Raw genomic sequence first — 27306 nt, 5'->3', positions numbered from 1 at the left:
TTTTTTTTTTTTTTTAAAGATTTTATTTATTTTTATTTTATTTGAGAGAGAGAATGAGAGAGAGAGCATGGGAGGGGGAGGGTCAGAGGGAGAAGCAGACTCTCTGCTGAGCAGGGAGCCCGATGCGGGACTCGATCCAGGGACTCCAGGATCATGACCTGAGCCAAAGGCAGTCGCTTAACCAACTGAGCCACCCAGGCGCCCCTCGATAAATGCTTTTTGATTTGTTATATGCCTTTGGTCAATTTCTAGAGTCTTAAAATTGGCGTTTTTGACAATTCTGTCTAGTTGTTGCTTTGTGGAAGAGGATTTGCTGAGCTCCTCACTCAGCCATTCAGGGGTCCATGCAGACTTCCTCAGGACCTCTGTGTCAATGTGTGTCTGAGAGGGGTGATATTAAGCCAAGACCCCAAACCCCCTTTTGATTTCTGCTGATGGAAGCCTTCGCGTGTAGGTTCTCTCATCTTTGAGATGGAAAGTAGAACGAGAGTGACTCCTTGTCCTAATATTTAATATGACTTAGGGATAAAACTAAAATAACATCCTGATCATCTCAGTAGCTTCTGGAGCTAATATCAAATATACTCTTATAAAAGGTCTTGAAGTTCTGACCACTTGGTCCTATCAGTCTAAATGTATATATAAGAGAAGTGGCAAGGAATATAAAGAAATCTCAAAAAAAATGTATAAGGAGAACTTTTCTGATACTCTGCTTAACTCTTACTTGAGGGGTACCAAAATAGTCCCAGGTAAGCAATTAACATTGCTTGGTGAACTGGAAAAAGAACGAGGTTTACAGCAAACTTTAAATACAGACCAGTGCTTTTCAAAATGTGGTCCTTACACTAGCTGCATTAGAAGCATCCATGATATTTCTTAAAATGCAGATTTCTAGGTCTCACCTTCTAGGTAAAGATTTAGAATCTAAGGGGGTAGGAAGAAGAACTCTGTATTTTTAAGATGCAACCCAGGTAATTATTATGCATACAAAGTTGAAAATCAGACACTTTCCTTTATCAACCCTATCCATTCTTACCCATATTAGAATCAATTATATGGATTAAGAACCAAAATTGAGATGTTAATCCATATAGTAGCAATCTGGAGAATAGAGCTTTAAGTAAATAATAATAATAAAGGTAAAAAGTCTTCTTCTTCAGGGTGTGGACTTTCCTGGATCTCCTTTTTCCTGTTTGGATTGCTTCTTCAAACTCACCTGTAATATGCTACTTCCCTTGATGAGAGGCCCAGGTTGCCTGTTGGTTGGGAAGCAGTAGCTTTGGGAAAGGAGTTCACATTTATACTCTGTGTAAGGGACAAAAGAAGTCCTCACATGTTCATAGAATATCTAGCCTAACTTATCAGGTAAAGATCAGAAAATTCAGTCTAAAACTCAAGTTAGCAATAAAACATATTCCATTATCTGGAGCTTTTTTCTTATACTTGTTTTTCAGGAAACCCAGGAAGGTGGAAGCCATGTAGTAATAAGCACCAAAGAATTCAGAGAACCGTAAGTTACATAAACTCACAATTTATATTACTTTTAATACCACATTCTATGGCAACTGACATAGACCTTTTAAAAATCTTCATGACATTTGCTAGCATAATCTTGCAAAAATTTTGTTATTACTAACATTTATGAAATGTTAGGCTAGAAGAACAGTTTTTCTTATGTTATTAAAAAAAAGCTTACTCATGGTCTAAAATTATGGAAACTGTTGTTTGAATGAGAATAAATATGCCTGAAAATAAGCCCTGGATATGTGGATTGGCAGGACAGCCAAATACACTATAAATCTTAAGTAATTAATTGACTATATTTGTTTTCATTGAAAAGTTGCAGTAATGCAATCATTGAAGTATTTTAATAGGATTTTATATAGTTAAAAATAAAACCTATTAATAACTAATTATTAATTTGAGTCTAAATTTCCCACAAATCCAGCAGATTAAAAAGCAGGTTACATTTATGCCAGCTGTGAGAAAGATCTCAACATGCTGCATTAATCTAGCTCATACCTATACTCTGGGTCACTGTCATAGGCAGAGTCTCTGTATAAAAGACCTCTTTTCAGTTCCAGTTCATCTTCTTTCTCTGGGTCTCTCTCATCCTGAAAAATTTAAAGATTTCCATTAATTCATTTTATAATTAAAATGATGCCTCTGTTTCTTTGGGAAATGTCCTCCCTCTCCCCCATTATAAGAAATGAATTAAATGCTTGGATTTCTTAGGAAAGAAAAAAAGAGTAGGTGAGAATTCATTATTCTGTTCAATAAAATATAGTTTTATTATATTTTTCTAATAAGGCTTATCAAAGACGAGACACCTGGTAGATGTTTCCTGCATCAATAAATGAACAGGAATGGTTACTGTATGATATGTAGTAAGATATATAGTAATACCTTACACATTGTTATGTGAACTCCTAAAAGATTGTTCCTGCACTCTGAAGAATAAGTACCTGGGAAACTTATGCAAATGTAAGCATTCTAACATGTACCTATTATTCATAAGCTAAAATGCAACAATAAGCCACAAGAAACAAAAATGAAAGGCAAGGTAGTTGGTATCAAAATACATGGCTACTCCTCTTATGGGCAGCCTGTTCTTAACTTCTAAAAGACACATTCCAGGACATAAGAAATAGAATTCTAAAGAGATAGATTGCAAACTATATCATCCACTGCAACTATGTTCTTATGTATGGTAATTCTGTATAATTTAGTATCAAATATCTTTCACAACTACTAGCCAAAACCCTTGTCCCTTAGTGGGACAGGAAAAGACATAAAGACAACTAGATAACAAAAGAAGCTAGTAAGCACAAACAGATTGCTATAAGGATTAGTATTAATAAGGGAGTCATTTACTTTATGTGAGAAATCTGCTGAACAAAGATTATGAAGAAAAAGGTTTCTAAAAAAATTTGCTGATGGCATGAAATTGGGAAGAGAGCATTCAGTTAAAAAAATGGAAGCAATAAAATATAGAGCAAGTCTAAAAATCACAGAAAATGTGAATATATATTTAGAATTGTTATAGCTTCTAGGTGAAACTGAACCCTTTAAATTATGAAGTAACTCCATTTATTTCTATTAATGCTTTTTTTCCCTTAACTTTTTTTGATTTACTGTTACTATAACTACAATAGCTTTCTTAGTTAGTATTTGGATGGCATTTATCCTTCTATTTTCCATCTTTCCTTATTATTAGGTTTTAGATCTTGTTAAATATCATATAGCTGGATGTTGGTTATTTTTGTCCAGTCTGATGAGTCAGTGAAGAGGAGCATTAACATTACAGAAAATGTAATTGTCTGTAATGAGTGCAAAAGACACTACAAAATAAAGTGTAAGAAATTTTAAAAAATCTAATATTTTTTCAACCTTCAGAAAGATTATGCTACAAGAAGCGCTGAATGAAAGAGATGTAAGGGGCGCCTGGGTGGCTCAGTTGGTTAAGCGACTGCCTTTGGCTCAGGTCATGATCCTGGAGTCCCGGGATCGAGTCCCGCATCGAGTCCCGCATCGGGCTCCCTGCTCGGCAGGGAGTCTGTTTCTCCCTCTGACCCTCCTCCCTCTCATGCTCTCTGTCTCTCATTCTCTCTCTCTCAAATAAATAAATAAAATCTTAAAAAAAAAAAAAGAAAGAGATGTAAATAATATCTAATTTTTAATTCTTTCCTTGGAAAAAGCTATTCACTTCTGGATTATATAAGTGATATCACACATAAGCATAAATCAATATTCCTTGTTTAATTTTTGTCAATACAGTTGAAAAAATTAATTTTTGACCAACAGTAATAAAAAGCATTGACTAAATTTTAAAGTTTACATATGAAAAAATATATAAAAGTACCTTAAAAAATCTGAACCTTATTAAATAAATCCCTATTTTGAGTTGGGTACTTACTATCCTATGAGATAAAAAAATGACCAAGATATGGTTCCCGTATACCTGCGGAACAAAGTTGTTTATTCTATGAAGTTCTACAGGTAATAAAAAGGAGCAAGGGCAGAATTATTAGGATACAGAGTAAAGGACAAAATAGGGAAGAATGTTCTAATTAATGGAGCATTCTAAAATCAGAATGACTGCCTTTAGAGGAAGTAAGACCACAATTACTGAAACTGTTCATGCAGAGCATTGATACACATCTAGATCAAGAAGTTCATGAAAGGGAATTCTGCCCCAAGAAACACAAAGTTAAGACTATATTGTAGTCTTGTAGGAGTCCTGTTATAGTCTTTCTTTTAAAGGTCAAATTATATAAAAGCAAAGAGACAAAAAAAAAAATCACACGTTATTATAAGCTATTAACTATCAGTAAAACAAGCATTTAAAGAGATGTATCATTCTCATTAGTGCCAGGAAATACATTCCTGGGGCAAGGAAAAATGATTCCCCTCTTATTCCTTACCAACATTCCCATTTGCCAACATGTAAATACAGAAAAAATGGATGACACCAATATTTGCTGAGTTCCTGTAAGGTATCTAGGACTGTGTTAGGTCCTCTTTACATGGGTATCATTTAAGCATTTAATAACCTTATGAAATAGGAGGTACTGAAATCCAAAAAATTAAATAACTTGGCCAAAGTCATACATTATTAAGTGGTAGAGCTGGAATTGAAACTCAGATCTAACTTGATTTACATTATACTGCCTCCTACAATGCAAATGAAATCAAAACCTCCATCCCAAACCATTAGATTACTCTCCTATATGAAAATTAGGCTCAAACTTTCAGCTGTATCTATTTTTCAGCTAATATCTACTTGTTTTTTTTATGAGGGTGTTCCGAAATAATATAGTCCAGAAGAAACTTTCTCAGGATTTCCACGAAGAAACATTTTTCTTTCAGCAAAAGTCATTAATAAACATTATTAAAAGAAGCTGTGGGATTTCCTTCCCTGAAACTGGCACTAAGTTAAATGTTCTCTTAAGATTCCTTTTATCGGGGCGCCTGGGTGGCTCAGATGGTTAAGCATCTGCCTTCGGCTCAGGTCATGATCTCAGGGTCCTGGGATTGAGTCCCACATCAGGCTCCTTCCTTAGCAAGGAGCCTGCTTCTCCCTCTGCCTGCCACTTCCCCTGCTTGTACTCTCCCTCTCTCTCTCTCTCTCTGGCAGATAAATAAATCTTTTTTTTTAAAAAAGATTCCTTTCATCAATGATCACTATACCTTTTGCATGTGATTGACATCTTACTTAGACTACCCCTGGGACAAAGAAATAAAAGGTATCTACTCATGCTTGCAAACTGAAAAATTTAGGGACAAAAGTGGTTAGTCTAAAACATATCCAGAACTAAAAGGCAGCAATCTCACTAATTACATAGTGTTTAAATAAAATATATACCTGTCATTCTCAAACACATGAAATTCTCATATATAGTTAAAATACCCATAAGGTGTATTTTATTGCTATCAAATTCAATACATTATTTATAGTGAATTGTGTGCAAGATAAGAATTCAAATAGAATTTGATCATTAGTTCTAATATGCATTATCACCCTGGACAATCAGTTAGCCTTAATGGCTTTAATTTCTTAATTCATAACATAGAGAAAATTTAGGTAGACTTGCTTGCTTAAAGACAAAAGGAAAAGAAGCTGAAGGACTAACTTTGAATTGAGGTTTTTCTAATTCTTTCTTTCTTTCTTTATGAGAGGGAGAGTGAGTGAGTGGGAGGGAGAGGAAGAGAGAATCTGAAGCAGACTCTGTCCTGAGTGTGGAGCTCCATGCGGGGCTCTATCTCACGACTGTGAGATCATGACCTGAGCTGAAACCAAGAGTCCAAGACTTAACCAACTGAGCCACCGAGGCACCCTGAGGTTTTTCTAATTTTATAACCTGGTTTATATTATAAGTGTAATAGAGAATAATAAAGTCTGAAGGGAAGACCACTTAAAGAATACTTAAATACTAACTTTGACAAATTGCTAGAGGCAGAGTGTGAAAAAGTACATGTGATGGTTAATTATATATGTCAGCTTGGCTCAGCCATGGTGCCTAGATACTTGGTTGGACATTATTCTGGCCATTTCCATAAGGTTTTTATGGATGAGATTAACATTTACATGAATGGACTTTGAGTAAAAGAGACTGACTTTCATAATGTGGGCATGCCTCATCCAGTCAGTTGAAGGCCTTAAGGGACCAAAGGTTGACCTCCCCCAAGGAAGAAGGAATTCTGCCAGTAGACTGCTTTTGGATTTGAACTACAACTCTCCCCTGAGTATCCAGCCTACCTCATCAGATTTTGGACTTACCAAGCTTCCAGAATTGCATGAGCCAGCTCTTTAAAATTTCTCTCTCTCCATATATGTGTATATGTATATAAATACACACACATACATACACACGTTCTTTTGCTTCTGTTTCCTTGGAGAATCCTGACTCACACAATATGAGAATGAAAAACTCATACAATAAATTAGTTGGAGATTTCAGTACTTCACTTCCAACAATGGATCAACAAGGAAATGGAAGACTTGAACAACACTATAAATGAACTAGATCTAACATCTACAGAACACACTCTAGACAATAGCAGAATATACATTCTTCTCAAGTATACATGACAAATTTTTCAGCAGAGACCATACATTAAACCATAAAATGAGTTTCAATAAATTTAAAAGGACTGAAATCATACAAAGTATGTTATCTGGGCTGCAGTGAAATAAAATTAGCAAATTAAATCTTTATCAAAAATTCTCCTACAAAGATGGGCTTATTTAAAAACATTTAAGAAATAAATAATCTTACACAAACTCTTCCACAGAATGATTGGGAATATTTCCCAAATCTTTTTTTTTTATAATTTAAATTCAATTAATCAACATATAGTACACATCATTATTTTCAGATGTAGAGTTCAATAATTCATCAGTTGAGTATAACACCCAGTGCTCAAATCATTTTTTTAAAAAACTTATTTATTTGAGAGTGAGAGAGAGTGTGAGCGATCAAGTGGCAGGAGGGGCAGCAGGAGAGACTCTTCAAGTAGACTCCCCGCCAAGCAGGGAGCCAGACGCGGGGCTCCATCTCATGACCCATAAGAGCATGACTTGAGCCGAAAACAAGAGTGGGATGGTTAACTAACTGAGCCACCCAGGCACCCCTCTCAAATCATTTTTGTGAGGCCAGCCAAAACTTAAGGAAGACATTAAAAGAAAGGAAACTTACAGACCAATCACTATCACTAACTTAGATATAAAAATCCTAGGTAAAATATTAGCAAATCAAAACCAGTAGAGTATGTGTGTGTGTGTGTAGTGTGTGTGTATAAATATATATATATATATAAATATGTAAATGACCAAGAGTTTTGTTCCAAGCATGCAAGCATGGGTTAACATTTGGATAATCAAATAAGCAATTTACCACATTAAAATAAAGAGAAAAAGCATTTAATCATCTTAATGTCATAAAATTCATACACTTACAATAAAAATTTAAAAAAATCAGGAAAAAGAATAGAAGGCATTTCTGTAATCTGGCAAAGAATACCTACAAAAAATGTATAGCACACATCATACTTAATGTTGAATTATAAAAAGCTTCCTTCTTTGGATGGCAAACAAAACAGGATGCCCTCTATCACCACATCCATTTCATATTGCTTTGGAAACCCTACATAGTGCAATAAGGCAATAAAAAGAAATAAAAGGCATAAAGATTAAAGAGGGAGAAATAAAACTGTCATTCTTTACAGATTATATTATACATACAAACACGAAATAACTACCATATATTAACATTAATTTGTGAATGTAAAGTCACTGGATACAAGGTCATTATACAAAAATCTCTTACAGCCATTATACTAAAACCAAATAGAAGATACAATTTTAAAATATACAATTTATAATAGCATTAAAATATCCAACATCTAGGAATAAATCTACTGAAAGAAATGCAACTATGATAATTATGACATAATTGGGAGAAATTAAATATCTAAATTGATTTTAAAAGACACCATTTTCATGGATTGTAAGACTCAATATTGGTAAGATGTCAGTTCTCCCCTAGTTAAAGCACAGATTTAATGTAATCTCAGTCAAAATCATAGCATGTTTTTTTAAAACAGACAAGCTGGTTTTGGAATGCAGATGAAAATTCAAAGAACAAAGAATAACCATAGCAATCTGCAAGCAAGAACAAAGCTGAAGAACCTCTGCCATTAGATATCAAGAGTTAATATAAACCTACAGCAATTGAGAAAGTATGATTTAGTACAAAATGAAGAAGCCAAAGAAACAGAAGAAAATCCAGAAAGAGACTCACATATATACAGTCCCAATGGAAAAGAACAGAATCAGAGTAAACAGAGTAAGGAAAAGAATGGCCATTTGAAAAAAAGATGATGGATCATAAACATAGGGGAAAAAAATAAACCTTCATCTAAGTCTCACATTATACATACAAATCAAATCCACATGCATTGTAGATCTAATGTGAAAGGCAACATGATAAAATATTTTTTTAATGGGGGAATAGCTTCAGAATCATGGTTAACTGAAGTTTTCCTATATGGATGTAAAGAAAGCACTAACTAAAACACCAACCAAAAGGAGAGGAAAATTGGGCTAAATTAAATTAAGAACTTCTATTCACAAAAGGACTCTTATTAAAAAAACAAACATGTATGTCACAGATTGGAATATATTCATAATATAAAACATACCCATCAGAAAATGTCCAGGAATTAAAAGACCTTAAGAGGCATATGGTACAAAGGGAACAAGTCTAACATGTGCTTTTTGAGAAGTACTACAAAGGCCAAACTGGATAAAAATAAGAGAAAATCACAGCTAAGTGTACAATATTAAAGTGCTGAAAAGAAATAACAATGAAAAAAATCTTAAAAATTGCCAGAGAAGGGGATTCTAGGAAGATGTTAGTGACAGCATGTGGTAGGCAGAATAAGGGTGCCCAAAAATGTCCAAGCCTTGATTCTCAGAACCAATGAATATGTTACCTTACATAGCAGTAGGGAATTTTGCAGATTTGACTAAGGTTAAGGATCTTGACAAGGGAGAATTACCTTGGATTATCTGTCTGGGCCCAATTTAATCAAATGAGTTCTTAAAAACAGAAAAACCTTTCATGGCTGTGGTCAGACAGAGGGAGATGTGATTAAGAATTAGGATCAAGGGGCACCTGGGCGGTTCAGTTGGTTGAGCATTCAACTCTTGGTTTCGGCTCAGGTCGTGATCTCATGGATCATGAGATCGAGCCCCATATAGGGGTCCTCACTCAGGGGGGAGTCTGCTTGAAGATTCTTTCCTTCTGTCCCTTGCCCCACGTGTACTTGCTCTCTCTTTCTCTCTGTCTCAAAAAAATAAATCTTTTTAAAAAAGAATAAGGGTCAAGGAGATGCAACGCTGCTGCCTTTGCAAATGGAGGAAAGTGGCCACATGCCAAGGAACGTGGATGGTCACCAGGAGCTGGAAAAGGCAAGGGAATTGATCCTTCCCTGGAAACTCTGTAAAGAAAACAGCTCTGCTGACACCTTGATTTTAGCCCAGTGAGAGCCATGCCAGGTCTATAGAAATGTAAGATAATCAATTTGATCTACTAAGCTTGTGGTAATTTGTTATGGTAGCAATAAAAAACAAATAATATTTAAAGGCACAAATCCCCTCATAAAAACATGCAGAAATTGTTTTGGGGTTAGATGGAATAATTCATGGCAGACCAATACTCCTGTTGAAAACTAGAAAAGCCAGAAACAAATATAAATTTATATATTTTAAGCTATTAGAAAGATGAAAAAAAAATGAACACCAGTGATACTAACATTTCAGAGGAGAGAAACTTTCAAAGGTGGACTGATGATCTGCACCACCATTTTTCCTCAAAGCGTTTGCATATCCTGAGCACAGGCTAAGAACCAGAGCTTCTATTAGAACAAAGGTCATTGCTGCGACCCAGATAAACCAACAAAGTTTTTGATGGTTGTAAAAGAGTGGAGTAATTGGAATATTATGAGGCCTAAGATGTACAACCAGTTTCTCAGTTATGACCTTTATTGATTTATGGAGCTGCATGGGACTACAGAGTATAGAGATAACCCAAAAGTATCCGAATGTTCCTACATTTCATGGTACTTAAGAGATAAATATCTACTAGAGCTAGAGGCCCTCAAAACACAAGAGGCAAAAACCCTGGAGATAATATTGACACTTAAGGACCTGTAACTGTTTTTAAACTGGAAAGACTTGACAATCTGGGACTAGCTAGGCTAAAATATCTGGTCTCGGCTCAGGCAAAGGCTATTTCTGGGGAGGGAGTACCCAGCAGAATTTTTTGTGAATCACACCACATTCGAGAAGTAAAACTGAGAGCTAGAAGAGCCTCAAACACATAAAAGTGTCTTGTCACAATATTTACCAAATTCTGAAGCTATGCCAGGTTGGGGGGCAACAAATTAATCCAAAAAATGACTGAAAAGCAAAAGATCCATGCCATATAATTAGATGGTAATTAAAAGACAAACATCTGTCAGGAAAAAAAGACTTTGGTAACAAAGCAGGTGACAGCTGAAAGCCTTGAAATGTAGTGAATTGATACTTGACTGGTTGCAATCACATTTACCTGAGGGTACCTGATTTCTGGGAGCAGCTAGAACTGGTTGTAGAGCTGGTGCTGGCAGACAGAGAAACCAGCAGACATTTTGATGATTATGCAGAGCTGATGTCATAAAAACAGAGATGAGAGGGGGACTCAAATATATGAATATTTTCTGAAGGTTCCTGGTATGGAAATGTAAGGAACTAAACCTAAACTCTCTGAGAAGTAGGAGAGAAATGGCCTCAGTTTCTTGGTACTGAGAAGACAAAGACCCAAAAAACTCTGGCTTGAAAGCACTGGAGGCTAATTACCAAAAAAAGACAGCTGAAGTGAGATTTAATGAAAGTCTGATTAAGGATAAACTGAGATTTACTAAAACATCAATATAGCCTCAAATTAGTTTGGTCTCTTTTGAATCAAGGTTAAAAGGCGAAAGATTTGATGCTACTTGCCTAATAGAGGAAAGAGGGAACCCTCTCATCATCTGGAAAGATCTAAAGCTCTTTTAGAAATAATGTCTAGAATTTAATTATGAAATAAGTAGTACAGTCAAGGCAGTATAGTCAGGACAGTACAAAAGAGTAAAAAAGACAAAGAAAGCAGATCACAAGTGCAACCCAGGTGTCAGAATTAGGAGATAAGCACTTTATACTAACTATGATCAATATGTTCAAGAAAACAGATGAAAAGTTGGACAAAATACACATAAAGGTTAAGATTTTCCAGAAACATTGGCATTTATAAGAACTAATCAAAGAGACATTTTATATCTAAACATAAATAGAAATAAAGAACTTAATAGATGGGTTTAACAGTATATTGGAAACAGTAGAAGACAAGATCAGTGAAGTAGAATATAGGTTCATAGGAAATGCTAATAAAAGAGAAAGTAGAATGATAAAGAAAGAAAGAAGTGCAAGAAACTGTGGGAGATAATCAAAAGGTCTAATAGATGTAATTGGACACCCAAGAAGTAAGGAATAAAGGTAAGGTCATATAGCATATTTGAAGAAATAAAGGGCTGGAATTCCCCAAACTAATTTAAGTAATGAATTCACAGATTCAAGAAACTCTGGGCAGGGTTAATAATAATAAATAAAACCAAATCTTTCAAAACTAAGGACAAGAGAAAATACTAAAAGAAGCCAGAGATAAAAGACATACAAGCAGAAAGGGTTAAGACTGACAATAGGCTTATCAAGGAAATAATGGAAGTCATAAGATAACAAAATGATATTTTTAAAGTATAGGAAGAAAAACATCTGTCAACATATACATCTATATCCAGTGAGGAAAAAGTCTTCACAGATTTAGTGGATACACAAATAAACATGTAAGTAATAAAAAAATAAGTAAATAAAAATGAGAAAAATTTCCAAAAGCAGAATGTACAAAAAAACACTAAGGGGAATTCTTCAGGCAAATGGGAAATGATCCAAAATAAAAAGAGAATTCAAAACTAAAAAGCACCAAAAAAGATGAATATGTAGGCAAATATAAATATTACTATACAAAATATGTAGGCAAATATAAATATTATTATACAAAATAATAGTATCAATGCATTGTGGAATCCAAAATACATACAGAATTAAAATGTATGACAATAACTTTAAAAAAGAAAGGCGTTTAAAAGGAGTATAAGTGTTCTAAAATTCTAGCATTATCAAAAAACTAGTAAAGAAAAAAATTGTATTAGATTGTAATAGAGGATACATATATTTTATAGGGCAACATTAAAAGAATAATAAGCAAATACATACCCTATGAGTTAAAAGAGGGAGGAGAGGGAATAAAAATACCTTGTTAAAGGAGATATGCAGGAGATTTAAAAAACAAACATGAATAGATCTATCAGATAAAAAAATAGAAGATGGTATAAACCCAACAATATCAGTAATTAAATGATTACACTAAATAAAGGTAAATACTGAATAATACAAAACTCAACTACATAAGACACACATCTTAAATGTAAGGACACAGAAGGGGTAAAAGTAAAAGAATGAAAAGTACCGATCAACATCAACCAAAAGAAAGTTGATATGCCTATAATAATATCAGACAAACTATATTTGAAGGCAAGAAGCTTTCCTAGAGGTAAAGACATTTCACAATGACAAACAGGTCAATTAATCAGAAAAAAAAAAACAACAACCCCACAATTTAAATCTGTATGCATCCAACAACACAGTTTCAGAATATGCAAAGCAAAACCATAATGCATTATCAATTCATACTCTCTGGAATACCTATAATGGGGAAATAAAACCCAGAAAATACAGTGTGTTAGCAAGGACATAGAAAACTAGAACTCTCAACCACTGATACTGGAACACTTTGAAAAAACTCTTCGGCAGTATATTCTACATTCCTTCCTTATGACCCAGCAACTCCATTTTAGGTATATATCCAACAGGAATACTTATATATGTTCATCAAAGAACATATATAATAATGATAGCAGTACTATTAGTATTAGTCCCAAATAAAAAGAATTAACTGATAAATTTTGCTATTCTTATTGGAATACTATAAAGCAAAGGTTGGCAAACTACTCTTTCAAGGGCCAAATAGTATATATGTTCAGCTTTGCAAATTATGTGCTCTTTGTTACAACTGCTCATCTCTGCTATTGTAACTTGAGAACAGTCATATATAATATATAAACAAATGGGTCTATTCATGTTCCAATAAAACTTTATTTAAAATTTAAAAGTCTGGAATTTGTGGACTGTAGCTTGCTGATTCCCAGCATATAATAATAAAAATGAAGCACATGCATGTCACAAACATAATGATCAGCAAAAGAAACTAAATACAAAAGGATAAATACCATATGATTCCATTTATGAAATGTTCAAAAACACATAAAACTAGTCTATATGTTGTTAGATATTAGAATGTAGGTTGTGTAGTGACTGAAAAGAGGCACCAGAGGCATTTCTGGGGTGCTGGTAATCTCATGTCTCTGACCTGGATGCTGTTTACCCAGGGGTTCACTTTTTAAAAACTCACTGTGCTGTAGAACTTAGGATTGAATTAAATTATACTGAAATAACTTTTTTAATTACCTAGAATAGCAGTATTAAAAAATCCATGGGAAACATCTGCAAGAAAATTAAGTGACAAGATATTCCCATGAACTCCAAAATATCAGGAGACATTTGTAAACCCCCAGTAGGTACATGAGATGGTAACACCATCTGTGGAGGACAAATCAGAGGAAAACATTGAAGCATCTGATAAACCAAATAACTTCAAAGTAACAAAAGAGAGTATTCACTCAAAAGGTTGGTGGGCCAATTCAGAAAGTGAAGCCAGAATAGGTTTTCCCACTCTCATAGTAATGAATACAAAGGATTTACAATAAATTCTGAAGGAGCTAGAGCAGTCTGGGACCCATTAACTCTCAAAACTAACACGCCAAAGTCATCTTCCAAGATAAAACTTTACACTGAGTATAAACATCTGGAAAAAGAATACAAATTGAACAGGGAAGTAAAAACAAAGGAAAGAAAATTTCTACATAAAAATTGGGTAGAAAAAGCAAGCCAGGAAATGTCAGAAACTAAGCTGCCATACTTTTGGAACAAATGATGAAGACAGAAAAAAGAGCTCTCAAACTACACATTTAGAAAAATTAATCTAAATCCTATGTGCCTTTTTAAAAGTTTAGGAAAAGATATTTTATAAAGTAATCATAAATGGGTTAAATTTCATAAAAAGTTTTAAGAGGGGAAAAAAAAAGACCAAGTAAGGAGCCCTCAATGAAAGCATGCCAGAAAAGTCATGCTCACAAAACAGATGGAAAATATATTACCTATATCTTCATGGTCTGACAATTTGTCTTCCCAAGAGTAAATGTTCTTATGAGAGAACAAGAAAGAAGCTTTAATGTCTTTTTGATCTAGCCTCAGAAGTCATACACTGTTATTTCTTCAATAGTCTATTGTTTGCACAGATCAGCCCTATTCACGTGTGGTGGGAAGAAACTACACAGGCGTGAGAATACTAGTAGGCAAAAAATCACTGGTAGCCATCTTTTACCCCAATAGTAAAAGAACAAATTTAAAAGAATTATAAGGATACTAACTGGGCTTGAAAAAAGCATAGATGACACTAGAGAATCCCTTACTATAGAGATAAAAGAACTAAAATCTAGTCAGGCCAAAATTAAAAATGCTATAACTGAGATGCAAACCCAATGGATGACATAAAAATGAGGATGGACAAAGCAGAGGAACAAATCAGTGATACAGAAGATAAATTATGGAAAATAAAGAAGCTAAAAAGAAGATGAAAACAAAGGTAATGGATCATGAAGATAGACTTAGGGAACTCAGCGATTTATTAAAATGGAAAAACATTCGTATCATAGGAGTCCCAGAAGATGAAAATAGAGGAAAAGGGGCAGAAGGTTTATTTGAGCAAATTATAGTTGAAAACTTCCCTAATCTGGGGAAGGATACAGGCATCAAAATCCAAGAATCACAGAGAACCCCCATTAAATTCAACAAAAGCTGGCCATTGCCAAGGCATATCATTGTCAAATTCACAAAATACAGAGGCAACTAAAGAATCCTGAAAGCAGCAAGGGAGAAAAAAGCCCTTAACCTACAAGGGAAGACAGATCAGGTTCACAGCAGATCTATCCACAGCAACCTGGCAGGCCAGAAGAGGGTGGCAGGATATATTCAATGTGCTGAATGGGAAAAATATGCAGCCAAGAATACTTTATCCATCCAGACTGTCATTCAGAATAGGAGAGAGAAAGAGTTTCCCAGACAAACAAAAACTAAAGGAGTTCATAATCACTAAACCAGCGCTGTAGAAATATTAAGGGGGACTCTGTGAGTGGGGCAAAAGAACAAAAGCAACAAAGACTAGAAAGGACCAGAGAACATCACCAGAAACACCAACACTACAGGTAACATAATAACACTAAATTCATATCTTTCAATAATCACTCTTAATGTAAATGGACTAAATGCTCCAATCAAAAGACAGAGGGTATCAGAATGGATAAAAAAAGAAGATCCATCAATATGCTGTCTACAAGAGATTCATTTTAGACCTCAAGACACCTGCAGATTGAAAGTGAGGGGAAGAACCATCTATCATGCTAATGGATATCAAAAGAAAGCTGGAATAGCCATACTTATATCAGACAAACTAGATTTTAAAACAGAGTGTAACAAGAGATAAAGAAGGGCATTATATCATAATTAAGAGGTCTATCCATCAAGAAGATCTAACAATTGTAAATATTTATGCTCCCAACTTGGGAGCACCCAAATATATAAATCAATTAATAATAAACATAAAGAAAACTCACTGATAATAATACAATAATAGCAGGGGACTTTAACAGCCCACTTACAGCAATGGACAGATCATCTAAGCAGAAAGTCAACAAGGAAACAATGGCTTTGAATGACACACTGGACCAGATGGACTTAACAGATATATTCAGAGCATTTCATCCTAAAGCAGCAGAGTATACATTCTTTTTGGGTGCACATGGAACAATCTCCAGAACAGATCACATACTGGTTCACAAATCAGCCTTCAACAAGTACAAAAAGATCAAGATCATACCATGCATATTTTCAGACCACAACACTATAAAGCCACAAGAAAAAATTTGGAGAGACCTCAAATACATGGAGGTTAAAGAAAATCCTACTAAAGAATGAGTGGGTTAACCACGAAATTAAAGAAGAAATTAAAAAAATACATGGAAGCAAATGAAAACATGACAGTCCAAGACTTTTGGGATGCAGCAAACGCAGGCCCAAAAGGGAAGTATATTGCAATACAGGCTTATCTCAAGAAGCAAGAAAAGTCTCAAATACACAACCTAACCTTACACCTAATGGAGCTAGAAAAGGAACAGCAAATGAAGTCTAAAGCCAGCAGAAGAGGGAAATAATAAAGATTAGAGCAGAAATAAATGATATAGAAACAAACAAACAAAAAACCCAGTAGAACAGATCAATGAAACTAAGAGCTGGTTCTTCAAAAGAATTATTAAAATTGATAAGCCCCTAGCCAAATTTACCAAAACAGAAAGGACCCAAATAGATAAAATCACAAATGAAAGAGGAGAGAGCATAAACAATACCACAGAAATACAAATGATTACAAGAGAATACTATGAAAAATTATATGCAACAAACTGGGCAATCTGGAAGAAACAGGCAAATTCCTAGAAACTTACAAACTACCAAACTGAAACAGGAAGAAACAGAAAATTTGAACAGACCCTTAACCAGCAAAGAAATTGAATCGATAATCAAAAATCTCCCAACAAACGAAGTCCTGGGCTAGATGGCTTCCCAGGGGAACTCTAAAACATTTAAAGAAGAGTTAATACCTATTCTTCTCAAACTGTTCAAAAAAAAAAAAAATAGAAATTGTAGGAAAACTTCCAAACTCATTCTACGAGGCCAGCATTACCTGGATTCCAAAACCAGACGAAGACCCCACTAAAAAGGAGAATTACAGGCCAATATCCCTGATGCAGATGGATGCAAAAATTCTCAATAAAATACTAGCAAATCTAATTCAACAGTACATTAAAAGAATTATTCACTACAATCAGGTGGGATTTATTCCTGGGCTGCAGGATTGGTTCAATATTCACAAATCAATTGATGTGATACACCACATTAATAAAAGATAAGAACCATACGATCTTGCCAATAAATGCAGAAAAAACATTTGACAAAATACAGCATCCATTCTTGATAAAAACTCTCAACACAGTAGGTATAGAAGAAACATACCTCAACATCATAAAAGCCATATATGAAAGACCCACAGCTAATACCATCCTCAATGGGGAAAAACTGAGGGCTTTTCCTCTATGGTCAGGAACAAAACAAGGATGTCTACTCTCACCATTACTATTTAACATAGTACTGAAAGTCTTAGCCTCAGCAATCAGAAAGAAAAGAAATAAAAGGCATCCAAATCAGCAAGGAAGATGTCAAACTTTTACTATTGGCAGATGACATGATACTCTATTTAGAAAACCTTAAAGACTCTACCAAAGAATTGCTAGAACTAATACACGAATTCAGCAAAGTTGCAGGTTATAAAATCAATGTGCAGAAATCTGTTGACTTTCTATACACCAATAATGAAGCAGCAGAAAAAGAAATCAAGAATCTATCCCATTTGCAATTGCACCAAAAACAATAAGATTCCTAGGAATAAACCTAACTAAAGAGGTAAAAATATGTACTCTGAAAACTACAGAACACTTTTGAAAGAAATTAAAGAGGACACGAAGAAATGGAAAAGCATTCCATGCTCATGGATTGGAAGAACAAACATTGTTAAAATGTCTGTATTACCCAAAGTAATCTATACATTTAATGCAATCCCTATCAAAATACCAGCATTTTCTACAGAGCTAGAACAATCAATCCTAAAATTTGAATAGAACCACAAAAGACCCCAAATAGCCAAAGCAATCCCCCCCAAAAAAACTGGAGGCAGCATGATTCTGGATTTCAAGCTATATTACACAGCTGTAGTCATCATGACAGTATAGTACTGGCACAAAAACAGACACATTGTTCAATGGAACAGAATAGAAAACCCAGAATTGGACCTGGACTATATGGTCAACTAATCTTCAACAAAGCAGGAAAGAATATCCAATGGAAAAAAGACAGTCTCTTCAACAAATGGTGCTGGGAAAACTGGACAGCAACATGCAGAAGAATGAAACTGGAAGACTTTCTTACATCATACACAAAAGTAAATTCAAGATGGATGAAAGACCTAAATGCGAGACAAGAATCCATCAAAATCTTAGAGGAGAACACAGGCAGAAACCTCTCTGACCTCAGCTGTAGCAACTTCTTACTAGACACGTTTCCAGAGGCAAGGGAAACAAAAGCAAAAATGAACATCAAAATAAAAAGCTTCTACTTGTGAAGGAAACAATCAACAAAACTAAAAGGTAGGCTATAGAATGGAAGAAGATATTTGCAAACAACATATCTGGTACAGGGTTATTATCCAAAATCTATAAAGAACTTATCAAACTCAATATCCAAAAAAACAAATAATCCAGTTAAGAAATGGGCATGGGACATGAATAGACACTTTGCCAAAGAAGACATCCAGGTGGCTAACAGACACATGAAAAGATGCTCAACATCACTCATCACGAGGGAAATACAAATCAAAACCACAATGAGCTACCATCTCACACCTGTCAGAATGGCTAGAATTAACAACACAAGAAACAACAGGTGTTGGAGAGGATGTGGAGAAAGGGGAACTCTCTTGCACTGTTGGTGGAATGCAAACTGGTGCAGCCACTCTGGAGAACAGTATGGAGGTTCATCAAAAAGTTAAAAATAGAACTACCCTATGATACAGCAGTTGCACTACTAGGTATTTATGCAAAGGACACAAAAATACAGAATCAAAGGAGTACATGCACCCTGATGTTTATAGCAGCATTATTGACAACAGCCAAACTATGGAGAGAGTCCAAATGTCCATCCACTGATGAATGGATAAAGATGTGGTATATATATATATATATATATATATATATATATACACACACACAATGGAATATTACTCATTCATCAAAAATAATGAAATCTTGCCATTTGCAACAACATGGATGGAGCTAGAGTGTATTAGGCTAAGTGAAATAAGTCAGCCAGAGAAAGACAAATACCATATGATCTCACTTGTATGTGGAATTTATGAAAGAAAACAGATGAACATATGGGAAGGGGGTAAAAAGGAGAGAGGAAAAGAAACCATAAGATACTCTTAATGATAGGGAACAAACTGAGGGTTGATGGAGGGAGGTGAGTGGGGGATGGTCTAAATGGGTTATGGGGATTAAAGAGGGCACTTCTTGTGATGAGCACTGGGTGTTGAGTGTAGGTGATGAATCACTGAATTCTATTCCAGAAACCAATATTGCACTTTATGTTAACTAAGTAAAATTTAAATTAAAAAAAAAATTTAATTAAAAAATAAGAAGAGAAAATATTCACAAAATAATGAAAGACACATGACATACATTGGGAAAAAAATCAATCCAGAAAAATCAACACATGATGTATTCTGGTATTATTACTAAACTTTAAAAATGAAGGGGAAAAAAGCCCCACAATTGGATTTCCAGGCTAAAAGAGCAAGTCACTCACAAGGGAAAGAAAACTGGATTTTAAGCAGATTTCGACAGCAACATCCTGTGTCAAAACCAAGAAACATATTTAAAATAAAGAAAATGTGGGGCGCCTGGGTGGCTCAGCCATTAAGTGTCTGCCTTCAGCCCAGGTCATGATCCCGGGGTCCTGGGATGGAGCCCTGCATCGGGCTCCCCGCTCTGTGGGAAGCCTGCTTCTCCCTCTCCCACTCCCCCTGCTTGTGTTCCCTCTCTCGCTGTGTCTCTCTGTCAAATAAACAAATAAAATCTTAAAAAAAAATAAAAAATTAAACAAAAATAAAATAAAGAAAATGTAAGCCAAGGATTTTTATATCCAGCCAAAGTAACTTTCAGGCATAAAGACTACAGACAAAATATCATTATCATGCAACTCTGGGAATATCTGTCCCATGAGCCTCCTTAGGAATCTACTAGGGAAAGAGCTTCAGACAACTGAAATGATTGGAGAAGACATTGACATAAAATAAAAAACATTAAGTATTTACATGTAGAGCTTTAAATGAAGAATATAAAGGAGAGAGTACAGTATTATAGCATATAATGGTATATGCTCTGAAAATGTAGCTGAGTACAGTTATGAAAAAGTGGAAAAGAGAAAAAAATTCTTTATCATTCTTCAATAATTGTATCTTCAATGGTAGTTTGCTATTTTTGTTCTGAGATCATTTTGTTAACAAAGCAAATGAGGACTTGGATTATGTTCCAATTTTATCACCTTGAATGCATCTGTATTCATGACTCCTGGATTCCAGGATAAAGTCTACACAGCTTAGCCTGGTTTTCCATGATCTGGCCCAACAATGACCTTCTGCTTTACCTGGATTATCTCCACAAGGAGTTTTACCTAAAAACACGCATTTCTGTACAGGATAAGCTGGTAGGATTAAGTCACATTTACTCTTATTTCTGCTATTTAAAGCATCTAGGCAAAAATAAATAAATAAATAAATAAAGCATCTAGGCATTGGAATTGCTACATAGAGCAAGTGAATGAGAAAGAATATGAACTAATCAGGCATTATGTGCCTACTGATGAAAGACAGCATGACTCAACCTTTCTGTTCATATTTAAGAGGTGTTCTGAAATAACCATATATTGGCATTTTTACTCAATATGACAATCATTGTGTTCAATTATAATGTTTATTCTGTTTGTATTTAATGTACCTAACTGATATGGTTGGGTATAAATTTAGTGTTTTCTATTTATCCTGCCTATTCTATATTCTGTGTTTCCCTCTATTTCCTTATTTCTGCCAGAAGGCACCAGAGTCTGGGATTTAGACATAATAGCAAAAGGACTGGGATCTTTGTTGAAGTGATCTTACATTTTCTTGAATAAATGTGAAAATCATTTGCTCCCTTTTCACCTGGATTTTATTTTCAACTGAATCTTTCCTGATCACTGACTTTCATTAGCTTGTTTGAAATGGGTTCTCTTGATTTTTTAATGATTATCAAACTTTCAACATATTATGGTTTATTCTCCTCTGTACTAGTCAAATGTTTAATGATTCATAAAGGACTTTTTCACTGTCTCAGAAGAGTTTGATATTTAAATAAAATCTTTGTGAAGTAAAAAAAAAAAGATTTTTTAAAATTTTTTACTTTGTAAAATTCTTTGTAAGGTATAAAGTAAATTTTAAAAACCCTGGTGTTTATATTTAAGATGCTATATCTTTGTCTATGAGTATCCTTCGAGGACGACCAACCTGTACTTTGATCTGACCTGTGTCCAGAGAGTGTGTTTGAGTGTGCAGATAACAATGTCTATCTCTAGTATGTTAGCGTTTATTTCTGTTTCTGAACATGTATTCTGTTGATGGATCTTATGTTTGCATGTTTTCACATGTTTATGTTTAGGCATTTATATTTTCTAACTTATGTGTATCAGATTGTACTTTGTGTGTTTATTTCTGTAGATCTTAGCGGTTAAGATCATAAAGAATAAGGAGGGCACTTGTATGAGCACTGGGTGTTATACGCATGTTATGTTATATACGTATATGTTATACATATATGTGTATATGTTATACACATACGAGCACTGGGTGTTATACACAACTGATGAATTATTAAACACTACATCTGAAGCAAATGATGTATTATATGTTGGCTAATTGAATTTAAATGAAAAAAACAAAAGAAAAACGATAAAAACATGCTAAAATTAAAAAAAAGTATTAACCTAGATTCAAATCTTTGCTCCAATCATCTTAAATAGCTACATGACCTTATACAAGCCATTTAACTTTTCTGAGCCTCAGTTCATCTTTAAAATAGTACTCCTTAATAGTAATTACTTTATAAGATTACTGCAATGATAAAATGGAGTAACATATACACAGTGCCTGAGATGTAGTCAACACTTAATAAACAGTTATTATTTCTATGTAATCAATTTGTTTTTCTCTGGAAAAACAATGACATTACTTGTTTATGCTTTTTATTATTATACTTAATCATATACTGTGCCACACTGTTTTTTTTTACTCTTTTATATTTATTGATTGGTTTATTAAATCATTGGATTATGTAAGTTCCTTATGGGCCGGAAATTTGATTATATGGAAAGATCTCCAGTGCTGTGCATAGTGCCAGATACAGAGCATGCAGATATTTGATGGAGAATGCTCAATATATATGAATTAACGTAGGCAGAAAAATATGACTAATTTTAATAGCCTGTGTTCAGGCTGCTCTTAGTGTAAACCAATTTAAGATACTGAGATTAGTGCCCAGTTTAAGCCAACTGCATGTATGTATGTATATATGTGTGTGTGTGTGTCTATGTGTGTGTGTAGCTTGTTTTTGTCTAAGGGCACAAGGAAGCTGCTTAAACAGTAGTACTAGGGGCGCCAGCATTTCTGAGAGAAGAGGTGTAACTAAAGGTCTGCAACTGGTGTTTTCCTGGGGGCATTTGTATACTGAGCATAGGACAAAATGTTGGGAATCTATGCTTTGTTCAACCACAGGTCCACTGCTGGAAGACAAAGAAATCAGCAGGGTTTTGGCAGTCTTACTATACTAGATGTACAAAATTAAAAACCTGAGAGGCCAAAATCCAATGAGACATGATGGGTGCAAAACTGAGCTAACTGTTCCCTCAAGATACTGGCAGAATGTCTGAATCAGTACAGGGTGAAGGGACAAAAACCTAAACAGAAGGTATTTGAAAAGCAGAAGGGATTTGCTGCTGTCTTACCTAAGAAGAATTATACATAGTACCCTATGGGAGGGAAGGAGCTTATAATCACACCAGCTCTCAGTTAAAAGCCCAACGAGCTGAAATTAAGAACTTAGAACAATTGACCTTGAACATGGGTTTGAGCGGAGCAGGTCCACTTACAATGCAGATTTTTTACAGTACTATAAATATATTTTCTCTCCCTTATAATTTTCTTAGTAACATTTTCTTTTCTCTTACTTTATTGTACGAATACAGCATAGAATACATACACAAAATATGTGTTAATCAACTGTTTTATGTTATTGGTTAGGCTTCTGGTCAACAGTAGGCTATTAGTAGTTAAGTTTTGGGGGGGTCAAAAGTTATATGCAGATTTCTGACTGCAAGGGGTGTGTGGAGCCTCTAATATCCATATTGTTCAAGGGTCAATGGTAGTTTAACTTTTTATTTTTGAATATTTAGATTTACAAAACAGTTGCAAAGATGAAAGAGTTCTTGTACACAGGAGGAACTTCACCCTTCACCCAGGTTCTTAATGTTAATATCTTATATAGCCACAGTTCACTTTGCAAAACAAAGAAATTAACATTAGTACAGTAATTATATACATTGCAGACTTTACTTGGATTGCACCAGTTTTTCCAGCAATGCACTTCTATCCCAGGATCCAATACAGGATATCATGGTGCTTTTAGATCATTTCTCCTTAGTCTCCAATCTGTGAGAAGTTTCTGTCCTTCCTTGTTTCTTAAGACCTTGACAGTTTGGAATAGTACTAGTCAGGTATTTTGTAGAAAGTTTCTCAATTTGATTTTGTCTGATATTTTTTCATGTTTAGACTAGGGTTATGGGCTTTGGGGAACAATGTCACAGAGCAGTGCCCTTCATATCACCTGATATCAAGGAATACAGGATATGTCAGCATGAGTTATCATTAGTGATGTTAACCTTGATCACTTTGTAAAGGTGGTGTCTGCCAGGTTTCTCCAAGTTACAATTTCTCCTTTCCATGCTCTATTCATCAGAAACAAGTCACTAAGTCTAGCCCACACTCAAGGGAAGAATAATTATGCTCACGTCATGGAAGGGGCAATACCCACAATTATTACTTACAATTCTTCTGTAAGGAAGATGTATCCATTCTCATTCTTAGTCATTCATTGTTTCACTTATATCAATATTTACTCATGGATTTTATTTTATTCTTTGGGTTATAATCCAAATATTGCTATTTATTTTGTTGCTCAAATTATTCCAGCAATGGCCACTGGGACTTCAGATTGGCTCCTGTGTTCTTTTGATATGCCCCTGTCCTCCTCACTCCCCCCGTCCCCTTTTTTTAAAGCAATTCTTCACTTTTCATACTACAAGATGTTCTTCCATCCTAATCTTTGTCTTCCCTGCCCCAGCCCCAGGATCAGCGATTGCTCCAGGAGTCCTGGTAACTTACTGAATATAGGTATTTAGAAACCAAGATCTGGGAGCTGGGTGTGCTCATTGCTATTGGGTTGTCACTCCTCTTAGGCCTTTTGGAGGACCAAAAGTAGGAAATATGGATGTGTACTAACCCAAATACCCTGATATCTATATTTGAGTCAATCTAACTGTATATATATTAAAATAAACATGAATTAAACTGTTATTTTAGACACTATTCTAACATCATAAGGTTCACCCTGTTTCTTTGTCACTTCTTTTCTGACAATGAAAAACCTGGTTGTACTTATCTATGATTTCTTATTTGTTCAACTCTCATATAAATATAAAGTATGTTCAGAATTGCTAATCCATACCCCTGTATGAAACACACTTAGCTACTAGAACAGGGGTTGGCAAACTTCAACTCCCAGGGTAATTCTGGCCCTTTGCCTATTTTGGTATGGTCCGATAGGTAAAAGTAATTTTTATCTTTTTACATTTAAAAGATGGGGGGAAAAGGTTCCATGAAAATCACATGAAATTCACATTTTAGTGCATATGGATAAAGTTTTATTGTAATACATACATACTTATCTGTTTACCTATTGTCTATGTCTGCTTTAGTGCTGTAACAGCAGAGCTGAGTAGTGTGACAGGGACCCTATGGCACAAAAAATATTTACTCTCTGGCTCTTTACAGAAAATGTTTGCAAATCCCTGCAAAAGAATATAGTGATTAAATCGTTCTTTTTGTCTTTAGCCTCACAGTATCCAGCCAAAACACTATACTCCAAAGTTATTTAGGTAAGCTAATTTAAAACTGTATCTTGTATTTTTAGTACCTTTAAATTTATTTGTTATAATCTGCATTAAATCCTCAGAAGCCCAAACATCACACTTGATATTTTTTTCTTTTATTTTTCATTCAGTAAAGTTCTCTCTTTCTGATGTACATTTCTGGTAGTTTTGACAAATGCATAATGTCACATATCAACAACTTCAGTACCCATCAGCTCCAACACCCTAAAAATCTCCCTGTGAGACTGGTTTCTTTGTAATCAACCTCTTCTGCCTCCGCTATGCTTTGTTATTTCAACATCATGTAAAAAAAAATCATACAATATGTAGCTTTGGAGTTCTAGCTTCTTTCATTTAGCAAACTGAATTTAAGACTAAACATGTTGTTGCATGAATTTATAGCTCACTTTTTAAAAAAAGATTTATTATTTTTTGGGAGGAGGGGCAAAAGGAGGGGGAGAGAGAGAATCTCAAGCATATTCCCCCTGAGCACGGAGCCTGATGTAGGGTTTGATCCCATGACACTGAGATCATGACCTAAACCAAAATCAAGAGTCAGATGCTTAACTGACAGCCATCCAGTGCTCCTATAGCTCACTCTTTTTTATTGCTGAGTTATAGTCCATTGAATACCATAGTTTGTTCACCATTTGCCTTTGAAGAGTATATTGGTTGCTTCTAATTTTGGTCAATTATGAATAAACTTACTATAAACATGCATGTACAGGTTTTTGTGTGAACGTAAGTTTTAATTCATTTGGGTAAATACTTAAGAGTAGGATTGCTGGGTTGTATGATAAGTGTATTTAACCTTATACAAAACTGCCAAGCTGTCTTGTGGCTGTGCCATTGGGCATTCCCACCAGCACTGAATGAGAATTCCTACTGCTCCATATCTTTGACAGCATTTACTAGGATAAGATTTTTTGGGTTTTTGTTTGTTTAACAATTCTAATAGGTAGCAGTGGTATCTTATTGCAGTTTTAATTTGCATTTCTATAATGATTATTGAGCATCATTTCATGTTTATTTGGTGAAATGTCTGTTCAGATATATTGCCTTTTTTTTTTTTTAATTTGACAGAGAGAGTGAGAGTGAGCACACAAGCAAGGGGGAGCAGCAGAGGGAGAGAGAGAAGCAGGCTTTCCACTGAGCAGGGAGCCCGATGGGGGGCTCGATCCCAGGACCCTGGGACCACGACCTGAGTCAAAGGCAGACGTTTAACCGACTGAGCCACCCAGCCACCCCTATATTGCCCATTTTTAATTGGGTTCTTTATTTTCTTATTATTGAGTTGAAGAGGATTTTTTTTTTTAATTCTGGATACAAATCCTTAATCATATATGTGATTTGCAGATATTTTCATCCAGACTATGACTTGTCATTCTATTCTCTTAACATTGTCTTTCACAGACCAAAAGTTTTTAATTTTAATGAAGTTCAATTTATCAGTTTTTTTATGGATCATGTGTTTGGTGTCATATCTTAAAAGTAATTTACAAATATAAATTAAATAGATTTTCTACTATGTTTTAGGTCTATGATCTATTTTTATTTTTATTTTATTTTATTATTATTTTTTTTAAAGATTTATTTATTGAGAGAGAGAGAATGATAGAGAGAGAGCATGAGAGGGTGGAGGGTCAGAGGGAGAAGCAGACTCCCCGCCGAGCAAGGAGCCCGGTGCGGGACTCGATCCTGGGACTCCAGGATCATGACCTGAGCCGAAGGCAGTTGCTTAACCAACTGAGCCACCCAGGCGCCCTATGATCTATTTTTAAATGTGCATTTTTAAAAATCCAGAACTATGCATTGAAAAGACAACAAATGCAAAGTGTCTGCTTAATTGACTTTGCACTTTTGTCAAAACTCAGTTGACAGTATTGATGTGGGTCTATCTCTGAGGTTATCTATTCTATTCCTTTGACATATGGGTCTATGCTTTAGTCAACACACTGTCTTCATTGTTGTGCTTTATAGTAAGTCTTAAAATTGGTTACTGGGTCCTCCAACTTTGTTCTTTTTCAGAATTGTTTTTGGTTTTTCAATTTCCTTTGCCTTTTCCATATACTTTTAGAATTAGCTTGTCA

At 34.8% G+C, this 27306-nt stretch overlaps 1 protein-coding gene across 5 annotated transcripts in view; it reads right to left on the bottom strand.

Annotated features, from left to right (window-relative positions):
* Positions 1–27306, bottom strand: part of SPATA6 (spermatogenesis associated 6) — a 148459-nt gene that overhangs the window by 20330 nt on the left and 100823 nt on the right. For 3 of the 5 annotated variants that reach the window (XM_045897734.3, XM_045897735.3, XM_045897736.3), the window contains exon 12: positions 2023–2114. The exons of the other annotated variants lie outside the window; for them this stretch is intronic. In XM_045897734.3, the coding sequence (XP_045753690.1) occupies positions 2023–2114 (92 nt within the window). The remainder of the gene's footprint in view (positions 1–2022; positions 2115–27306) is intronic. 5 annotated transcript variants of the gene reach the window in all.

The sequence above is a fragment of the Mirounga angustirostris genome, unplaced genomic scaffold (genome assembly GCF_029215605.1).
Source record: "Mirounga angustirostris isolate CCGP_5_RB_7025 unplaced genomic scaffold, mMirAng1.0.hap1 SCAF_4, whole genome shotgun sequence".
NCBI classification, from domain to species: Eukaryota; Metazoa; Chordata; class Mammalia; order Carnivora; family Phocidae; genus Mirounga; species Mirounga angustirostris.
Note: the sequence above shows the minus strand (reverse complement) of the source record. Positions and strands in the feature narration are given on the sequence as shown.